The sequence below is a fragment of the Mustela erminea genome, chromosome 9 (genome assembly GCF_009829155.1).
Source record: "Mustela erminea isolate mMusErm1 chromosome 9, mMusErm1.Pri, whole genome shotgun sequence".
In the NCBI taxonomy this organism is placed as follows: domain Eukaryota; kingdom Metazoa; phylum Chordata; class Mammalia; order Carnivora; family Mustelidae; genus Mustela; species Mustela erminea.
In genome coordinates this window covers 31,278,911-31,300,477 of record NC_045622.1, presented here as the reverse complement: position 1 = coordinate 31,300,477, position 21,567 = coordinate 31,278,911, and the positions used below count along the sequence as shown (strand labels likewise).

General features: G+C 36.5%; 1 protein-coding gene across 3 annotated transcripts in view; it reads left to right on the top strand.

Annotated features, from left to right (window-relative positions):
• Window positions 1–21,567, top strand: part of ARHGAP42 (Rho GTPase activating protein 42) — a 293,252-nt gene that overhangs the window by 57,975 nt on the left and 213,710 nt on the right. For all 3 annotated transcript variants that reach the window (XR_004289597.1, XR_004289598.1, XM_032360563.1), the window contains exon 2: window positions 12,845–12,940. Coding sequence is in view for 1 of the 3 variants with exons in the window: in XM_032360563.1 (XP_032216454.1) it covers window positions 12,845–12,940 (96 nt within the window). In the remaining 2 variants the exon portion in view is untranslated. The remainder of the gene's footprint in view (window positions 1–12,844; window positions 12,941–21,567) is intronic.

The following is a 21,567-nucleotide window of genomic DNA, read 5'->3' as shown; positions in this document are numbered from 1 at the left end:
ATAAAAACCTGGCATAAATCATGTGTGTTATTTGTGTGAAAAGTCCCTTTTACTTGCAGCAATAAAATAATTAGAGACAGTGTGCCTTCCAGAGTGTGGGAAGCTGTAAAGCCAGACGTAGCTGCACAAGTTGACACAGTTGGAATTCCTCAGTTCTGGTTGCTAAATAAGTCTTAGCGATTCAGAATCACAGCAGGCAGTTGCTGACTGTACAGATCATTGACGTGTGTACATGTTGGTAACTCAAACAGCATGGCATTTATGTGAATGAGCTTTCCTTTGAAATAAAGGATTTGAGATTCATCTTTATGTTTTCTGATGAATGTAATCAATCACACCAAAATAGAATAATACTTTAAATATGGTGTGTATGTTCCTTGAAGCCACTTAGGCATTTTTATAAATGACCATTCCATGTAAATATACAGTACACCAGCAGTTAAAATGGTTACATGATGGAGATATATGGTATGAGAATGAGGGATTTTTTTAAGTGAGAAAACAAAAAAAGGAAAATTGTAAATGATCCTATTTAAAAATAAATTGTTTTACTGAGTTAAGCCTTGTATGGTAGAATTGTAAGTGTAAAAGGAATATTTATTTAAGGTGGAATAGAAAGAAGTTTGACCTGGACACAGCAGATTAAGATTCCAGGTCTAATTCTGTTGCTTGAATAAGTCACTTAACCTGGGGCCTGAGTTTCCTCATCTGTAAAATGGAGATAATTACTCAGTTTGTTTCCCCAGTAGAGTTCTAGTGAGATAAAGGGGTATAATTACGATTTGAAAAATCTCATCATATGTATTGAAGGTAGTGAATGGCTGTAGTTAATAAATTTATTAAGAGCAGAATACTTGGAATTTAGAACAAAGCAATAATAAAATAGTGTGTCCCATCAAAATTGTCTCTTGTGATACCTTAAAGAAGGGTAAGTGGGGGATTGGCTATAAAGGTATATGATGGGATCTACAATGTTAAAATATAGTTTTCTTGAAATAGTCTGAAAAAAAAATAACTTAGTGTTTCAAAATGAGGTAGGACAGCAGAAAAATGGTCTGTAAATATGTAGGATAACAAGTCTATTGAAAGCAACTTACAAAAACATTGTGTGCATGGAGAATAATGATCTTTGTGCCTTTAATTCTGTGGCACCCCGAACTCCACCCTGTTTTACAGAGTTGTTCTTTTCTGTTTCTTTTTGGAACAACCAGGCATGATGCTGGCATATTTCCACATCTTGTATAAGACAGAGGCTTATGTATTTGCCTTTCAATTACTATTTGTAATCAAGTATTTCCAATCTTTAAGAGGATGTTAGTCATATGAAAAAATTCTTTTCCCATAACCATATCGTTCATGTATAGCCATGATATTACACAATATTGTACACTTTTGTTTGGCCAAAGAAAATCAATAAAAACACAGTAGTGAAAAACCCAAATACGCTGTAACAAACATAGCCAGCCATTTAAGCTATGCACACTTTCTGAACTTGTCATTCCATTTCACTTTCCTTAGAAAATTCTTGAAGGTTCTCTACATTAGTTTGTTTCTTGCTTGGTTAAAAAGATTTCATTATTCAGTCCAGGAATTTTTTTTTAAAGAATGCTGAAATGTGCAGGAATCTATTAACTATTGAGACAGTACTTTGAAGTTTTAATAATCTGTCATTGAGGGAATATGAGTGTTTTTATAACTTTTATTAATGTATATGGTGTTAAGCAGCTGGTGGGAATATGCACTTAGGTAAATGGTAAATTTGCCTTTTCGGATAGAAACAATTTGACTATAATGATGTTTGCTATCATTTAGTGTTTCCTTGGGTCAGCAGGTACTTTAGCTACATTAAACTTGCTGCCAACATATAATAGTGAGTTATCTTAAATCCCGAGAGGTGAGCTTAATGTAGGTTTAGTAATCAAGAGCCAACTGTAACATAATATTCTAGTCAGTTGTTTCCTCCTTAAAAATTACCTATCATAATTATACCTACTATTATCAAGCTCCTACTGTGTGCTATGCTGAGACATTTACATGCATGATTTCATTTGGTTACTATAACAATGAAATGAGTATATTATTAAACTCATGTCACAGATAAGTAAATTGAAACTTGAAGAGTTTAAGTAACCATTCCACAAAGCAAACCTGAAAGTTTAACTAGGAGGCTTCCTGACATCAGAATCCTTGTTCTTAATTTTTTAATGGAACTTCTTTGTATTAGAAGACGATATAGGAGATAAAAATCTACACTAGCTTTCTCTCTAATGATTTAAGTTTGTGGAACTCTTAATTTTTTTTTTTTTTTTTTGACTGAATGTTCTCCTCATCAACCTTGATTAGACTACCAGAATAATTTTTTAAGAGTCAGATTTCTTCTAAGGCAATGGTGAGATTTTAGGTTAGCACCTAAGATCTGGGCTGCTTTTGTCAGTTTCCACTGCTTTGCTTTTTGCCCAGCTTGGCTAAAGATCTTAAATGAAAGAAATTTCTAGCTATTCTCTGTGGCGCCTTAGATTTCATGTACTTGATTTCATGTCCAGATCATTAGGTATGTTGCTTTGCTGGGACTCTGGTTTTTCTCCATTCCTTTTAACACCTTTTATAGCTAGAGGCAAGGCTGTAATTAAGTCATTTCTTATTTGGAATTAATTTTTGCCGGTTCTGGATAAGTTTACCTTTCCTAAATAATCTGAATTCCTGCATTCTGTTGGTTTATTGTCAGCTTCCTCTGCTGGATGCAGTAAGGATTAGAGAGGTTCTCTGCCCTCTACAGGCTTACCATTTGGTGAGGGTTATGGGAGTTAGACACAAATATGTATAATGACAGAATGCAAAATTGTGTGGTATGTCAATAGACATCAAAAAGGGGGTATATTATAGTAATGTAGTACTTCTCAAAGTTTTCTATTAGAGGAGGGGAAAGCATACCCTCAGTCTGAGGACATGGCCCAAACTGGCTTGCTTTGATGGAAGTAAAATGGTATAAGTTAAATCCTTTGATTCTTGCATAATTCTTACGTGATTCTTGTGTAAAAAGCACAGTATGTGCTTTTTTAAAAATGTGAAACAGGATAAAACTATTTAACTTACATTTTCCCAGTTTTCTAATAAAAGTTACAGCACCGGGAAGCTTTGTGAAGTCTTAACATACTACCGTGTATGATAGGTATGTCAGTATTTGGTATCAGTAAGCTGGCAGATGTGTTGCTCTGGTTGGATTATTTCAGGTGGATTTTAGATTAATTTAGAAAGGCAGGTTTTAAAGGTGCTTCAGAAGGTCTGGAAGAAGCTACATGCTGTGTTCTCAAGTATAGCCAACTGCTATAGAGGTGTGATGAAGCCTCACAGTGGAGCTGTGAGTACTTCTTTATTTGAAGACATTTGAAGGTCTTAACAGAAAGCAAAGGGATTTTTCTTTAGCACGGGGACTGACTTCATCCATGTTGAGAGAGTTCAAGTTCAGAGTCATTTGGCAGGCATAAAGAGGAGGCAGAGAAGTTTGAGAAAAAAAGATGCTCTGAAAAACCTACACGAAAAATGATATGCTTGAATTGCTTAGTAGGTAACAATTTAGTGTGGTGCTTTAAGAAGGAAATTTTACCCAGTCCCATCATGATTTAACCACAAAATGTATTTGGTATATGATACCAAGAAGGAGCTGATGGAAAAAGCAAGCTTTAAGAGTTAGTAAGAGGTTGCTACGTGGGGGCGCCTGGGTGGCTCAGTGGGTTAAAGCCTCTGCCTTCAGCTCGGGTGGTGATTCCAGGGTCCTGGGATTGAGCCCCACATCAGGTTCTCTGCTCAGTGGGGAGTCTGCTTCCTCCTCTCTCTCTCTCTCTCTGTCTGCCTCTCTGCCTACTTGTGATCTCTGTCTGTCAAATAAATAAAATCTTTAAAAAAAAAAAAAAGAGGCTGCTACATGGCATGAAAGTTAAAGTAATAGCAGATTCTCCTCCCTAGTCACTATCTTGGATAGATAAGATACTTAAGGTAGCCAAAAGAAAAGTGGGCTGGAGGTGAGGGGAGAATAATAAAACACTTCCCGTTGCTCAATCTGTTGATAAGACTGTAAGTTGTAGATGCCTGGCAAGTAGTATAAAATGAGTGATTGGACTAGGGAGAGGTTGTGGGTGGGAAAGTAGACCAGGAAGCCCACAAAAATGTGCCAGCCCATCCTGTGTTGCTGGGAAGCTTAGGAAAGCTGCAAAGTTCCCATGTTGGGTAATTCCATGTTTTTTTTTTACTTAACTTAAAAAAAGGCAAGAGAGGTATTTTACTCAATTTTGCTTGAAAGTCCAGCATTCGGACTTAAAATCACCATGTAGGACTTGCCTGCATGTAAATATAGAGCACTTTTTTAAAGAGAACAAGTATTGAGGTAGACAAGATGCCTTAAGACAAAACTTCCTGAAGGAGAGTGTGAGGAAGAGAAAACTCCAAGGCAGCAGAGGAAGGGAACTGAGGAAGGGAGAGAATCCTGAGAAGCTGCAGTGTGCTATTGTTTCCTTATCCCTCCTTTTTCAAGTTTTTATTCCCCAGGGTAGAAAGATGGGTGGTTTATTTCATTCTTTGAACTTTCTATTTTTAACTTCACTTCTAGCATCAGTGAAGTCTTTGTGGGTTTTCGTTTTTAATTTTTGTGGAATTTGCAGCATTATGGATAAAATCTGGCCAACTGTTGGTTCCTGTTTGTTTTTGGGTTGGAATCTTCTGAAACTACTTGCCGGACACATATCATTTATGAAATTACAAAGCGTTTTGTCTTAGAGGCCAGCACCACTATTTATTTTCACTGAAGCTGTCTTGAAGATAGTAATTTAATTCATAGACTAAATATGTTGTGCTTACAATGAAAATATTTTGTATTCTGCATTTGCCCTCTTAATAAATAGTGGTTTAATAGTTAACATTTGTTGAGAACCAGTATTTCAAGTTTGTTCTGTTCTGTACCAGATACTGTGCTAAGCCAGTTTCATGTAATATTCATGACAGTCTTGCAAGGGTTTACTATCTTTCTTTTGTACATATGGAACTTGAAGTTCGGAGAGGTAAGTGCTTGCTCTAAGACATATTGCAGTAGGTGGAGGTCCCTGGATTGGTGACTATGTCTGTTAGACTCTTGTCCACACCTAATTCATGACACGAAAGGATGATTGATTCTAATGAAGGACCTCTTCCCAGATCTGAGCATGTTCGTCACATAACGACTTTAGCTTATCACTGAAAACAGATGCTTTGACTTACACTGCCTGCCACAAGGGTGCACATGTCCAAAACAGGATGCAGAGGTAATACCCTGAATACGCATCTGGTATAGAAATAAATGAGGCCATTTAAAGCTGGGCCAACTTGACAGTGCCAAAACAATGCTGTTCCATCCTTAAACACAGCAGGTAAATTTAGTGGCCTAGAGTAGTCTGCTCTTCTTGTGTTTCCAGAGGGGTGAAGAACAACATTAGTGCCCCATTGCCCTTTGGTGATTTCTGTTTCCAGTGACCTCCTGGGAATGTGGCTATTGCTCTGTGGCAGCACTTCTCAAGGCCCACAAGGGAAGATCCTTGATCCCTTTACTGCAAGTCACTCAATTTCACTTTAGCTCAACATACATGTATTGAGTGATTACAATTACTAAGCTTTGTCCTGAGCCTTCTTTATGAAGACTTTAATTGTTAATACTGGACAACCAGTATTTTCTACCCATTTATGTGTAAACTGGAAAATAACAAAGTGGGCACTTTAAAACTTTTTCAAATAAGAGCCATAGAAATGATTTTTATTGACAAGGTCTCATTGTCTTTTTAAATACTTTCCCACACCTAGTATTCTTTTCCTTTGACTTTTCTCCATCGAGCAGTCTGATATTTGCAGTTCTTTGAAAGACACTAAAAACATAACTGCAGGTATTAAAAACCCAGGCTTATTTGATAATTCTTTGAACACATTCTCTGTGTAATGTTCAGGATGATTTTTAGGAAATAAAGGCTTCCAGTTATACTCCTGTTTGTTCCCAGTACCATAAGCTTTTCTGCAATTGATCTATAGGGGATTTTTTTTTTTTTTTAAGAGACTGGGAATGGGAGAGGGGCAGATGGGGAAGGAAAAAGAGAGAGAATCTTAAGCAAGCTCCATGCCTAGTGTGGAGCCCAACACGGGACTCAATCTCACAACCCTGAGATCATGACCTGAGCCAAAATCAAGAGTCTGATGCTTAACCAGCTGAGCTACGCAGGCACCCCTGCAGTGGATTCTTATATGAACAGATTGGTGTATACTTCTTTCTGGTCCCTCTGGTCTCTTTTGTGTCTGCTTTCTATTGGGTATTAAGGGCAAAATGAGATGAAGAATATATACCAACCTTCAAGAAGCTTAACACCTAGAATATTACTCAGTTATCTTGTAACATTAGAAAGTATGGGAATGATGTGAATTTCCTTTGGTTTCTAGTCTAGCATGGTGTTTCATAATGACCATCTAATGTATGTTTGCTGCTAGTTTATTCCATGCTAATAAACATAGCTATCTCTAATATAGAGTTCAATACATGGTATCCTACTATCTTAGAATTTATATATCAGGTAATGGGTTAGTGAGATGTTGTTAAAGGGCACATACTCCCTGATTTTAATTCTTGTTAGTCATTGGGAATCAGCTGTGGGATGCAGCAGAAAGAATCCCAAATTTGGGGAGCAGAAGACCTGTCCAGATTTGTATCCAACTATTAGACTTTGGGCAGATTATGTTATTACTTAAATTTTTAGAGCATCAGCCCTCATAGCTTTGTGTGAGAATTAAGAAAAAAATATTTAAGAACTTCAAAATAGTAAAGTTATCAACACTATTGCTATCATTATTATGAATGTACATCAGATCTTCTTGTCAATAGTAAAACATTTTTTATTTATTACCATTTCTGGAAAATTGACAACCCATGTTTTACTAGTGGTTGAAAAGCGACATTAGGGGATTGTGAGAGTGGGAAGAAAGGAAGATGAAAGGCATCTGGAAAGTTGGAGTATTTACTCACCTTACAGAAATTTATGCTTTCAAAAATTGAGCTTTTGTATGTAAGAAATGGTGTTGAATACTCAGATAGTATTCACAGATGGTAAAACTTCCTCCCTTTATTACACAATTAGAATAGGGTAGATAGACGAGGTTTATTGATAACAGGGTAAACGGTAAACTAGAGAAAGCACAGCAAGTGAGTCACAACGTACAGTGGAAAGTGTAAAAGAGGAGATAATGCCAAATGGGAAGGAATCAGGAAGGGTTTTTTGAAGGAAATGGAGGCTTCAGAGATATATTGAAAGAGACCATGGAGAAAAGTGTTATCTCTAGAAGGTGGAATAATAATATAAACATAGGTACAAGAGACTGGATGTTTGTGTCTAATATAAATCAGTACCCCAATGTGGTATGAATCTTGATAGGTGAGGCTGGATATGTAGGTAGAAATGCCTTTTAGAAGATTCTGTACATTTTGTTAACTTGGCCATGATTGGTGTGTTGTCATGTCTTTTAAGTCCTGTTTTCACTGATTATTCTGAGAAGCCTTCCCCCATGCACTCAAGCCTTTATGTGCAGAGCAATGTGGCAATGTGGTTAAGTGAAGATTCTGGGTTGAAAATCTGGCTCTGTTGTTTACCAGCTTGTACAAACTTGGGGAAGCCACTTAACCTGCATGTGCCTTGGTTTCTTCATCTGTAAAATGAGAGTGATGATACCTGATTTTTGCGACTATTGTGAGAATTAATGGTTTAATTTACATTAAGTGCTTAGAAAAGTATCAGGTACATAGTAAGTTGTACCTGTAGTGATGATGTTGTTAACTTCTGTAAGAGACTTTATCATTTGACCTGTGGTAGGATTTATTTACATTCCTGATGCTCCTACTGGACTGTGCCCTTTTTGAGGAAAGGGTATATCTTGTTTTTACCTTTGTATTCTCATTGCTTTGTACTATCTGCCTTCTCCATGGTAGTGTAAAGATAATTTTACAACCCATACATCTGGGGTATATTGCTCCTTTAAGTCTTAAATCTAGTCTCAGAGCAACTGGGTTTCAGGAAGAACTGACTTGTACCAGTGGACTGGCTGGTTGTACTTGCTTTGACATAAATATAGCTCACTTCTGTAGGTAACATTATAAAAATAATTCCATTAACACTTCTAAAGTAAAAGGTAGCTCTTAATGTATAAGAGGAGTTATAATTATTTACTAAGTGTGTTTTATTTCTCTAATGAAATGAAGTTTTAGTGTTTCATTAGCATCATCTAATTATGGGTGCTACAGGTTAACTCTTTGATATAAAAACATTGTTGACTAATTAAAGCTCAGTGTAATTTCTTTCAACTAAATGTAAATATATGTGAGGACATCCTTGCTTAACTTGTAGGTTAGGCAAATGGAAAAGATGTGGTGTGGATGGTACTTGTGGCATCTTTACTGTATACAACCTTGGTTGCTGGTAAATGTTATTCCTCTACGTTCACCTTAGATTGTGGCCAGATGGTTCTGACTGGGATCTTTTCCTTGTTTGTTTTCCAGTTGTAACAGTTGGGTAGAAATAGGAGAAAGAGAAACCCTTGCCTAAACTAAAACTCTATGCTTGTCATAGTTTGTGTGCTTGATCTTTCTTTTTGTACTTAAGAGAAAATGTAGATTCTTATCATTATACATTTTGATACTTTAAAATTCAACAATAGAATTTTTAAAATTAGGTTTTAAATTCTATAGAGTCAGATGTGAATCAATTTTATTTTAAAGGTTTTTAAAAAATCTTTATTTTTTTGACATAGAGAGAGAGAGAGATCACAAGTAGGCAGAGGAGCAGGCAGAGAGAGGGGGGGAAGCATGCTCCCCGTTGAGCAGAGAGCCCAATATGGGGCTCAATCCCAGGACCCTCAGATCATGACCTGAGCCGAAGGCAGAGGCTTTAACCCACTGAGCCACCCAGGCGCCCCTATTTTAAAGGTTTTAGAATCAGTACTTCGGCACCGTGCATCTGGCTATTGTTCAGAAGCTTTAGACAGTTAGGAAATAGTGTTTCATGTGATTTCAAGTCAGTTAAAGTTGTTGTGCTTTCTAGTTTAGAGGGGATGAAGCCAAGATAAAGAGAGTGAGCTGAATTCCTCATTTTGAAGGTTGATCAATATTATTGGCAGAAGATATCGTAAGTTCTTCACTTTGATAATATTTTTGACCTGTTTATTACTTTGGTTTTTTAGAAAATGAGAACAAATAAAAGGAAAGTCAAGAACCCAGACACTTGAAGTTGAAAATAAGTCATATTTCAAATTTTTCATTATTTTTGGAATTATCATCTGAATTACTTGAGAACCAAGTTTTTAAAATGTAATCCTGTCTTATTATGCTTCCAAAAGGATTAGGGAGAGATAGTACTTTCTTCATTCCAGGATTGAAATAGACACCTATCTCTTACACAGAAATACTGAATAATCAGGTTGTCTTTGTCATGGCCTGATTGCAGTGCATCAAGAGAGAATTGGAAACTGCTATCAACAGATGATTTTCTTGGGCATTTTCCAAGGTTATCTAAGGTCTAACCTGCATTAGGTCTAACCTTCTGCCACCTTCATTCCTGAAAAATAATTTTTTTTTTTTGCCTTTTCTAAGATGTTTAACATGGAAATAGCTAACACTTGTAAATGCTTAACTGTGTGCCAGACACTGTTCTAAGTTCTTCATCTGATTTAACTCATTTTCTTCTCACAGTAACCCTGAGAGACAGTTTCTGTTCCACTTAACAGATGAGGATACTAAGGTACAAAGAAGTTAAGGAACTTGCCCACAGTTATGGCACTTATTGGTAGAGGCAGGAAGTTAGCCCCGGTATTAGGCTCTGCTATTAGAACTTACACTCTCAGTCACTTGGCTATATTGACAAGAATAGCTTATAAAGTAGGCTTCTGTGTTCTTGTTTGGGAACAGGAATTATAGTGCATCCAGTGTGATGTCTGTGAAAGGACAAAGCAGCTTACCTTTCTTTGTCAAGGAGCAAGGCCATGGGAAACCAGTATTTAGGAAGAAATGGTCGATTAGGGGATATTGTGTTCGAGTTCCCTAGGACAAAGCTTCCAGATAGCTCATTGTGTTTATTTGAGAGGAAACTCGGGAACTAGTAGTGAGGAGAGGAGAGAAGGAAGAATCTCTTAGAAAATCCCTAAGCATCCTGGTTCATCCGTATACACTTTCTCCATCTCAGCTCTGCTGTAGGAATTGCATCTGTGCCTTCAACCCATTTTACCATAAGCATTTGTATTGTACATAAAAAAATAGTGGGACATTAAAGGGAATGTGATTCCTGTCTCAGGGAGAGTACCCACGTACAACTTGACTTAAAATTATCCCAGGAGTCTACTTTCTTTGTCTTCTCATAACATTTGATATAGGTGTTATGATTTCTTTTCCCATAGCCAGATTTCTCTACATGCGCACTGTCAGATAAATGCATCCTTTTGCACAGTGCCCGTCTGTCTGGAAGGCCAGTCAACTTTCCCACCTTTGTAAGTTGGACTTGAATGATAATAACTGACGCCACATATTGAGTTGCCTCGTATGTACCAGGCACATACTTTGTTTAATCTTTAGAACAACTCTGTGAGATCAGTATTAATTCTCTCTTGTCTAGATAAGAAAAATAGTTTTTGGGGAGGATGAGTGATTGTCCAATGGCTCAGAGGTAAATGGTGAGGTCTAGTCCTAATGAAGCCTTTGTTTTCTAATTGACTAATAATTCATTAAGAAGGCTCTCTTTATCTTTCTTCCTGAAAGCCCAAGGGAAGGCCATTCTTACGGTGATAGAACTTTCTAAAGCTCTTAAATTGAAAGTACTTCTCAAACAGAATATGCACTGGCCCAAAGTTTTAGCTCCCTTGTGGGAAGAGGTGTAATCTCTGAGTAGCATCATCTTCCAGAGAATAATTTGTTTATTCAAAAAAAAAAATCTCTTTTGTGTGTGTATTTTGATTTAAAAAAAAAAAAAGCCTCTCTGAAGCTTGAGTCCTTTCACCTTCAAGAATTGTCTTTGTTCAGGGTGTTGGTGAGTTCTTTGGGTAACAATGGCACAAAAAAATGACGTTAATGTTTGAAGACCTATTCATTCACCATTAGTACTTTGTTAGGTGTGTAGGGTTTCATGAATGGTGGGTTACCACAGTAAGTCCTGGGCTCATATCTAGGCCTGGGGCCAAACTGTTCTCTTAAAGAAAAAAGTATTCTGACACCAGTAAAAATGTTAAGGAGGACTTTATTCAAGACTGCTAAAGCTGTTGAGATTATAACAACTGGGGAGAGAGGTCATACTCAACCGTGAATGCAACAAGAACAAGTCGGGATTTATAATCAAGGAGCATGTTTGGGGGCTGTTTAGGGAGATGTTGGATTGGAATGGAAAATTACTAGTAGGAGACATCAAAGGAAGGAGGATTCTTGGTGAAGGTAGGACAAGGACAAGGGTAGGGGATGAAGATTTTTGGTCTCATATCCCTAAGTGGAGAATTCTCTCTAAAATGACTTGGGGGAAAAAAAATGACTTGGCAAGAATCTTGCAAAAACTGAAGTATGTAGGGCCAGTGAGGACTGGGAGCCAAGGTAGAGGCCTAGTCAAGGTAAGGTCCAGAGGAGTCTGGCTAAACATTGTTGAGGAGAGCGTCTCCGTGGGTTCTATTGCTTAAATTAAATGCAAGAGTTCAGGCATTGGACTTAAACCCATGTGAGATACCACTAACTGAAATTATAGAGTGAATTCTAGAAAAATATGTTTTGCTACTGACACAGACTTGTGTGGAAAGGTTGGTATGGATGATCAGAGTAGTTATGAGAGGTAGCATGTTTAAAGCCTCTGTTATGCTGCATTGTCAGATTGATTTATAATTTTACTTAAAAAAAGTTATACAGTGTTTATTAAGTGTCAGACTTGGTTCTAAATCCCTTGCAAGTATTAATTTACTCAATCCTTAAAACAATTGTGTGAGGTGGTTATGCAGTTGTTATGTACTCTTTGCAGAAGAGGATACAAAGGGTTAAATAATTTAAAGAGGAGTTAAATAATTTGCAGGAGGTCACATAGCAAGAACTTGATGGGACTTGGATTTCCACCCAGGCAGCCTGGCTCCAGAGTGCATTCTTAATCACTCTGTTAGGCTGCATCCCAGGGATTTACTTCTCATTATTCTGGGCTTTTCTTTATTCTCTCCAGGAATAAAGAATTCTTCTGAATTTAGTCAGACTCTGGATTTTGTTCAGACTGATGCCAGGATTGAAGAATATTTAGCTTGGGATCCCCTATAATTCACAAGGTTATATGTAAACAGCCTTGTAGGTGGCCTTAGGAGATCAAAACACATTCCTTACCTGCTCTGTAGTCTGTACATTGGGGACCCTTTCTAATCAAAGAATGGCTGCTTTCCCCTCCCTTTTTCCCTACTCCAGCAGCAACCTTAGTGGCATTCTTTCCTTCCTTCCTTTCTTTCTTTCTTTCTTTCTTCCCTTTTTTTTTTCTTTCTTTCTTTTTTTCATAAATACTCCATTTATGGGGACTGAATGGCAGTTATTCAATAAAGGCTTTGGGAATTGGTTTCCAGATAATACAAAACTGGCACCAAAACTTTCTTAAAGGGGCAAATTCCCTGGGAGCAGAGCAGAACCAGTTCCTAAAATATTTCTTTATTTGTCTCTTTAAAATATGCTTAAATTTGTCAAGCTAGTAGTTAAAAGCTTCTGGTAAGTATGGTATTACAATGGAAATTAGAATGGAAATGAAAAATCTCATATTCCATGGTACTTCAACTTATGATTTTTTTGAACTTTTAATTACAGATCTGTCTATGGCAGTACAGAAATTTTCCCAGTCACTGCAAGATTTCCAATTTGAATGTATTGGTGATGCTGAAACAGATGATGAAATTAGTATCGGTGAGTACTACTGTTCTTTAATATTCTACATAATTTTAAAAGTCCTACTTCAGATATTGATTTCATTGAAGTCAAACAGATTCACATACCAAAATACTAAACATGTAAAATATTCTCATTTTGATGAAAGTGTAAGGGCAATTTTTGGTTGTTGTAGAGAAGAGTATTATAAATTGTCTAAAACTTGAAATGTTTTTTTTCCATAAGGAAATTACTTATTAATTATTCTATAATTTACCTCAGCTCTTTAAGAAGAGGTGGATAGCGATGTTTGTCTCTGCCTCAAAGTGAATCATTCATTCAAATACATATTGGGCATCTACTATTAAATATTCAAGGTACTGGTTTTAAGAATTATTTTACTTTTTAAAAAATTTAATACTGATTTCTCTTGTAACATGAGTATTTGTTTATAAAGGAAAAATTCAGTCATGATGTTTTAAGCCAGTGTTATTATAGGATATAAAATATTACTGAGGATCAGGAGACTTGAGTCCTAATCCAACTTTGCCTTCATTATTCAGCAATCTGACCTTGGGGGGCATTCCCCTTCCTGATTCAGATGGTTTTATTTCCCATAAAGTGAAGAGGGTTGGGTTATGTGATCCCTGAAGTTTTATCTGTATCTGAATTGTTACTGTTTGAGGATCAGATTCATGAAGCATTCCTTTTCCCCACATTTTAACAATTACTAGTTAACAGTTTGTGGACAGTGGGTCCATTTGTAGGCTAAATTAGAGACATATCACATAATTAGAAGACTGCATAGAATATGTATATTTTAAAGTATAATATGAAATAGAATATTACAGGTATTTAGAACAGTGACTCTCAAGGTTTAATGTATTTATGAAGCAGCTGGAGATCTTACGAAATGCAGATTCTGATACAGAAAATCTCAGGTGGAGTGTGTGATTCTGCATTTCTAACAGACTTGTAGGTGATGTTGGCAGGGCTGGTCCATGGACCACACTTTGAGTAGTAAGGATTTGTAATTTCTGACATGCCCCTTTGCAATCACATTTCTCTTCTTCCTCTACCATTTCTGTTAGTTAGAGATGTATTCTTAAACAGTATATTTTTATTTTTGAGAACCTAAGTAATAAGCCCAAACCTAGCTGTGAAAGGCAAGGGCAGTGTTACTACCACCGAAGAAAGACCCCTGGAGAAGATAGGCTGACTGAGTTGGATGCATTGTGTCGCTTTAGCTTGCCTACATTCACAAAAGTACCTTCTGGATAAATCACTGGCAGAATTCAGAGTTCTTAGACAAGTTCTTCCTGCATTTAGGATTTTCATTATGCATACATCGATAGGGTCAAGGTGGTGCCTTTCAGAGGCGCTGTGGCAGGGGGTCACTTTATTTGGTTGCTCCTAAGAGTGTTAGTTACTAAGGGGAATGGAGAGGTAGCTGGCTCTTGAAATCAAAAGTGACTCCTCCTCTGTCAGTCCTCTGCTGTAGGGAGAAGGACTGCCACATGGTCCTCATCAGCATGACTTCTTTCTCTTTACAGGATGAATGAGAAAAGGCACCTTCAGTGACCATGCACCACTAGCACTTGGAACAATAGTTGTCATTTTTGTGTGCCACTTCTTGATATTTGTGTCCTAAATATCTACCCCCAACATAGGCTTATAACACACACCTGGCCAAAAAGCTTAGTTAATATTATTAGAATACTAACATGTTAGCGTTATTATTTAGAAAAAAACACCCCACATACTTATATAAGGGTATTTATTTTCACTTAGTAATGTAAATGTAATTCCAAGAAGGCAGAGGCCAAATTCTTTTCTTTCTTTCTTTCTTCTTCTTCTTTTTTTTTTTTTAAAGAGAGATTATGCAAGAGAGCAAGAGTGGGGTTTGAGGGACAGCAGAGGGAGAAGAGAATTTTAAGCAGGCTCCACAGCCCAGCATGGAGCCCAGCCTGGAGCTCTGTCTTTGACCCTGTGATCATGACCTGAGCCAAAATTAATAGTTGATCACTGAACCAACTGAGCTACCCATGGGCCCCTATCTTTTCTTTTTAAAAACCATTTTAGCTTTATCACCTGACCTAGGGCCTGACTCATGGTAAATTGCTGAATAAATGACATAATTTTCCTTATAAAGTTTGATTTTTTTTTACTTATGTGTATATTTTTCTGACAGAATTATATATATAAATTATATATATATTTGTATGTATATTTAATAATACATATAATTTGTTTTCTTTATGGCAAATACTCTGGGTTTTCATATATATTCTGATTTTTAATAATTTCATGACTTAAAATATTTCATCTGGTTCAGATACATAAACTTAAGAAATAAACTCTATGGAACATTCAGGTCAGTTCTGGTTGGTCTTGTTAAAAAGTACAATAAACATATGGGTACATATTTCTCTTAATTTCCTTTAAACTATTTACTTAAAATACCTTATTAAAGTCACATGTAACTAAAGAGGTGGGGTTTTTAAATATATGCTCTGCAGCCTTGCAGGTGGATGTTAGGTGATTTTCCTAGACTGTGGTGAATTTGATCTTAGTATGGATGTTGTGCCTCTTACAGATTAGATTTGAAAGGTGTTGATCATTGGGTGAAGGTTTATTCTAGGCAATGGATACTGGATTAAATTCTAGTGTTTTGAGGGCTTTGAGGAGTTAGATCTTGGGGAACAGAAGATGAATGCTATGTAAGGATAGATGTAATGCTCCTTGATGCTTTTGAATCAGAAGACTTATGTAGCTCCTGTTACTGGGAATCTGATTCAAACATTAAAATTTTATTAGGAAAACCTAATTTAGAACAAATATTAGTGTAAAAAATTATTTCTGAAATGTAAAAATATAGCTATCTTCCTTTATCTTCACTATCCAACACTTTTTATTCCTTATACTGAGCCCTCAAGTGCATTCTAAACATTTAGAAATAACTACATAATGAAGAGAAGACTTAAATAGCTATTTCTAACATGGAACATTATGAGGATATGGCAAACTATTGTTTCAAGGACAGTGACCTGGGAATGTATCCCTGAGACTTACGGCTGGAGTGGGTGCAGTGCAAGGAACTATCCTTACCCACCTCTATCAAGTCTTCTTTGTTTACTTTTATCAGCAGTTTTAATTCTATATGGGAAGGTACATAGTTTTAGCTTTCTTTAAAATAGCTTGTTGAAACCCAGTTTCAGCCTATTTATTCCTCTGATTTAACCAAAGAGGAATGAAGAAGGGAAAGCTGTGACTCTTAGCATTGAGTAATAGCCACAACACTCTTGGTCCAGAATAGTTTTGTGATGGAACCATTAAAAATGATGACTTACAAAAACTCATCTTTTATAAGCAAGCAATTTCAATGAAAAATAACTTGTAGGGCACCTGGGTGGCTCAGTGGGTTAAGCCGCTGCCTTCAGCTCAGGTCATGATCTCAGGGTCCTGGGATCAAGGCCCGCATCGGGCTCTCTGCACAGCGGGGAGCCTGCTTCCTCCTCTCTCTCTCTGCCTGCCTCTCTGTCTACTTGTGATCTCTCTCTGTCAAATAAATAAATAAAATCTTAAAAAAAAAAGAAAAAGAAAAATAACTTGTAAAATCAAAATGTTTGCAGTCTTTTTGCATGTGAGTTGTGGGAATGGATGGGAAGGTGGTTAGAAGATAAGTAAGATATGTCTGCTTTCAGTGTGCTTACAATGGAATAGGGTGAAAAATAGATTTAGAGCAATGTAAGGAAAAGAAGGTTCTTTTGTCGTATCATTATAATTATTTAATTTGTGGAAGCTGTTCCCGGAGTTTTGTAGGTAGGTAGGCCTGTATCTGGCCTGTAAGCCAGGCCCATTCTTCTGTCCCCTTCTGTTCCCACCCTTTTGGGCAGGAGGAGGGCCCAAGGGAGGTTTGTGCACAAGTGCGGATTGTTTGTTTTTTAGTAGTGTGAAACATTTCTGGCTTGGAAGGAAGCAAAATGTAATTAGTTGTCTGCAAACCCAGTATGGAATTTCTAGGGCTCAGAGAACAGGTCACTTGTTTCCAAAATTGAAGTCCTAAGCAGGACAGCATCCTGTGCCCTTCCTTTAGCACCTTTCATTCCATTCAAAAATGGCCAGAGGTCATTACTCCTCCCTTTTCCAAGGATTGAACTGAGTGAAGACTGAGTTAGGAATAAGTTCAGTAGTTGGACATTTGGGACTTAGAAATTGGTAAGGGAAGGTACCGAGTGATTACAAACTGGTGTAAAATTCAGTCCTCCTTAAATAATTATATAGGTAGACCAGATACAAAATATACTGTCATTTAACTATATTTACACAGTAAGTAATGCATATGTAAATGCAAAAAAACCAATGCCCACTGCATCAGTTCTCATGCCTGTACACACAAGGGAATTGATAACTTCCAAAGTCATGGGCCTACCCTTAAAACCTTACTAGTGGGAAATAAAAGGTTTATCTCTACAGAAAATAAAATAGTGTCTTTTTGTAAACACTGTTTATACTGGCTCATTCAAACAATAGAAGCTCACAGTTACTATTGTGACTCTACCTATGGGACAGGTTGTTTGGCTAGATTAATTTAGCACATTAGTGTATAGGATAATAAAAGCCTCTACATCTTGGTGTATTACTTCAGAATTTATGTCCAGATCAAGGTTGTGGCATGCACTTACTTTATTTTGTTCCTATATTCGGTGCCTATAATTTGAAATCACTTTTAACCAAAGTCTTAGAAGTCTGTATTAAAAATCAGATACTGTTAGGCTGAGCTAGTGCCAATAAAAATGTCATTAATATGAGGCAAATCTTGTTCATTCTATGTTATCTTAGAAACTAGTGGAAAGTCCAGTTGCAATTGTGCATAAACAGCTTAGTTAGCAGTGTTGTATGATGGCCTATGTAACTCTTAGGAAAGTTTTGGACAACACGAACCTTGCACTCAAGAGATTAAACATTTACTGAGAAGGAGAGTCAGTTTGCTAGTAAATATTTTAGGTGGGGACTTCATTCTTTTGGACACACCTAAACAGAAAATTCCTGTGGTGGAGACAGACAACACACAACTACTTGTCAACTAAGGTTATGGCTTCTAACTCTGAGTGCGGAAATGAGATCATCACTTAGGTAATTCCGATCAAAATATGTTCATAATGGTTGCACAGATATTTCTGACATAGCTCATATATTCCTGTTCATGTATTTACTGTTTTGAATGCAGATATGCAGACATAACAGTAACAATTGTTAGTGCTTAATAGTTGTAGAATAAAGACATGTTACATCTTTAAAAAAAAATTTTCTGTGGAAATCTACATACAAATTATATGTGTACAGATTAATGGATGGTAACTCAGACTCTATTATCTGTATTGGACTCTACTGATTCTTCTTTAGGAGAACATGTCTAGACATGTTCAGACTCTATTATCTGTATTGGACTCTACTGATTGTTCTTGAGGAGAACATTTCTAAAAGTGAGACTATAGGACACAAATTTAAAATAATGACTTTTCAAGTCACAGGGGCTTTATTGTTTCTTCCTGAGCCAGCAGTGCTTTGCCCAGGTGCAAATATTTGTTGTTTGATTACTTCTCAAAGTAAAGTGACGTAACTGTGAGCCTGAGTCACCTTGGTATATAGACAGGAGCCCGACAGTGATCGCTGATGCCTATTCAGAGGGTGTGAAAGAGAAGAAATCTTTCAAAGTAGTAGCTGGAAAATTTTTTTCATTTTCCTTATTAGGGAAAGTACTATGGGGACAATATATAAATGATGTGCCAAATAAATCCATCCACTTTGAGAATGCATCTGTTAGGTCCAGTGGAAAGGTCCTATGTGATCCAGTTTTGCAAGTATTAAGTAAGAATATAGTCTAGGGTGGAAAACGTGGCAAATGGTTTGCTTTGTGTGTTTTGAAGAGGTTCCTATACAGTATAAAAGCACTTTGAGGTAGTAACTTGTGTTTCAGGTTAAAAATAATAACTGGTGTATTTATAAACCCTGGAAATGTACTTAAAAGATCATAAATGATTTTAGCTAAAAAAAAAAAAGAACCTATTTTCTTCAACTTTAATAAAATTCAACTTTTAAAATATTGAATTATGAAATGCTTCTGGAAAGATTTTCTTCAGAACTTTGTGATTAAATATTCATCCATACAGATCATTACTGATATTTGAAGGTGGAGTGTGGCTATGATACTCTTCTTGAGCACTGCTTAGGAAAAAATTTCCAAACCAGAGACAATATCATTACCAACTGCAACTGAACTCTTCAAAAAAGAGACCTGTGATTTTTACTGGATTCTCGGAAACAATTACCTTCTCATTTGCTGAAAATGAGAGAACCTATGAAGAGAACCTATCACTTAGAAACCCTCATTATAACCCACTTAAATGTAGTTACATAAATCAGGAAGTCTTCTATTAAAGTGGAACATTTCCAAATGCCTAAATTGTTTATACAAATAACATTTTCTTTTGAACTCTGTAGAGGAAGCATATTTTGGTTTTTAATGGCTCTCAGTTGGACAATTGAATTATTGTTTTCCATTTTTTTTAACCACCCTATTTTTGCACCCACACAGCAACCACCCACAATTAAGGATTGAAACAGCTGGGAAAGTTGCATATTTCAGGTGGAGTTCCTGTCTTTAAAAAACATGCCACTTGAGAGAGAGGTTTTTATTATGTTAGCTCCATGTTTTAAAGTGTGTAATTTGATTCAATTTGAAATTGAAAGGCTTAGATTCTTAAATTTCAGGCTCTGAAAAACAACCGAAACTTATGTTACAACTTACTGATCTGCATTAATTCCTTGAAACTCCTTTTTTTCTTTAGTGATCTGCTTAACAAAAAAGTAGTTTATTAAGTTTCAGAGAGAACTTTCTTTTCAACTCCAGCAAATTGTGTGCTCTTCGAGGTTAGAAAGTTGTATTTATATTCCTATTCCTGCATAGTACTAGTAATTAAGTGCTTTATTTGTAGCAGAGGTTTAGTAAATATTTGTTACATCAATAGTCCCCCTACTAAACCTAGTAATAGAAGTGAATTATTGTAAGTTACCTAAATAGAATTTGAGTCATATATTAAATAAAGTATGCATATATTTAGATATGTCTAGCATGATTCTTTTCAATATAGTAATAAACTAAACGTTATACAAGCACATACACACACCTAACTTTTGCATGTACTTGGGAATCATTTAGAACAAATTTCTTAGTATTTCTAAAGATTTCAAACCAGAGCTAAAGATTTGTGTATTCTATAACTTAGTTACTGTTTATTGACTGTTGGATTACACTGTGCTAATCCCTGGGGACCTGGGGGTGAAGCTAGTTAATAGCTCTTGTCCTCTTGGAGTGCACTAACTTAGAGGCTAAAATGGTAGCAGTATATTCCTTTTAGGACAACATAAATTAAAGAAGGCTGATTTCAAGGTGAGTGGATAGGGAGGGAAAGATCTTTTATTTGTTTTTAAGGATTTAGGATAGCTTAAATCTCAACAAAATGACTAGACAGTGAAATGAATGCTGCAGAGCCTATATAATTTGAGATGCGGGAATATGTAGTTTAACCTCATTATTCACAAATTCTGAATTTGTGATTATGCCTATTCTACAATATTTTGGTATCTCTGAAGTCAGTGCTCCTGGCACTTTTGTGTTTATACATAAACGTGGAAAAGTTGAGATGACTGATTCCAGCATCTACTGTATAAACTAAGGTGCAGTGAGGTGGACATGACTGTTGACCACTAACAGGGTTGTTTTTTGCTCCTGCTTATCCAGCAGATACTGGAGTTTATCTGCTCAGGTTGAATATAGTCTGCATGGAAAACAGCTTTTGAAGATAACCATTTTATCTCAATTGTTTTATGTTTTTCTGTCCAGAAGCTGCATTTCTTTTTCGCTAAGAGCAATAGTCTAAATTGTGTTGAAAGATCTTATTGGCTTTATTCAACAATTTATGGATCAGGCAGCCCCCAATCTAGCAGATAGAAAGTAGTTCTGAAGAGCTGCAGGTAGCAAGAGATTTTTTAGCCCAAAGTGAACAAGAGCAAGGAAATTGTACGGGGAGTTTGCTAATTGGCTAAAGCAGGGTTACTTTCCTTGTATGGAGGTAAGGTAAGTTTGGAATTGGGTTAGGTAACTTGTGCTGAGCAAGCAAGCAGTGTTTGATTGACTTAAGGCCTTCTTTTTCTGGGAGAGCAAGTACAGAAACTTAAGGTTTGGTTTGCTTGCAAGGGGTTCAGCATGAGTGACTCCATTGGACCCAACCTGGTTACTTGAACAAGTAAAAGGACCAGACATTAGAGTCAGGAACTTGCTTTTGTATCTTTCTTCCACTCTTTTTAACCTCCATATGCCTGTATTTCCTGCCACTAAAACTCATTTGTTCTATAAGTACACAAGTGCCAATTAAGTACACAGGTGTCTAAAGCACTGTCAGTGGCTTAAGTAATTTTATATTTTCACTGGGTGACCAACATTAAACAACCAACCACAGTTAAGCTGTAATTATGTTGAATGCTATAAAACTAAAGTATATTATGCTAAGAGATCATTCATACTCAAGATAGACCAGGTCTAATTGAGTGGGTGGGAAGATGAGGGAAGGCTACTCTGAGGGAGTGATGTTTAAATTAGTCAT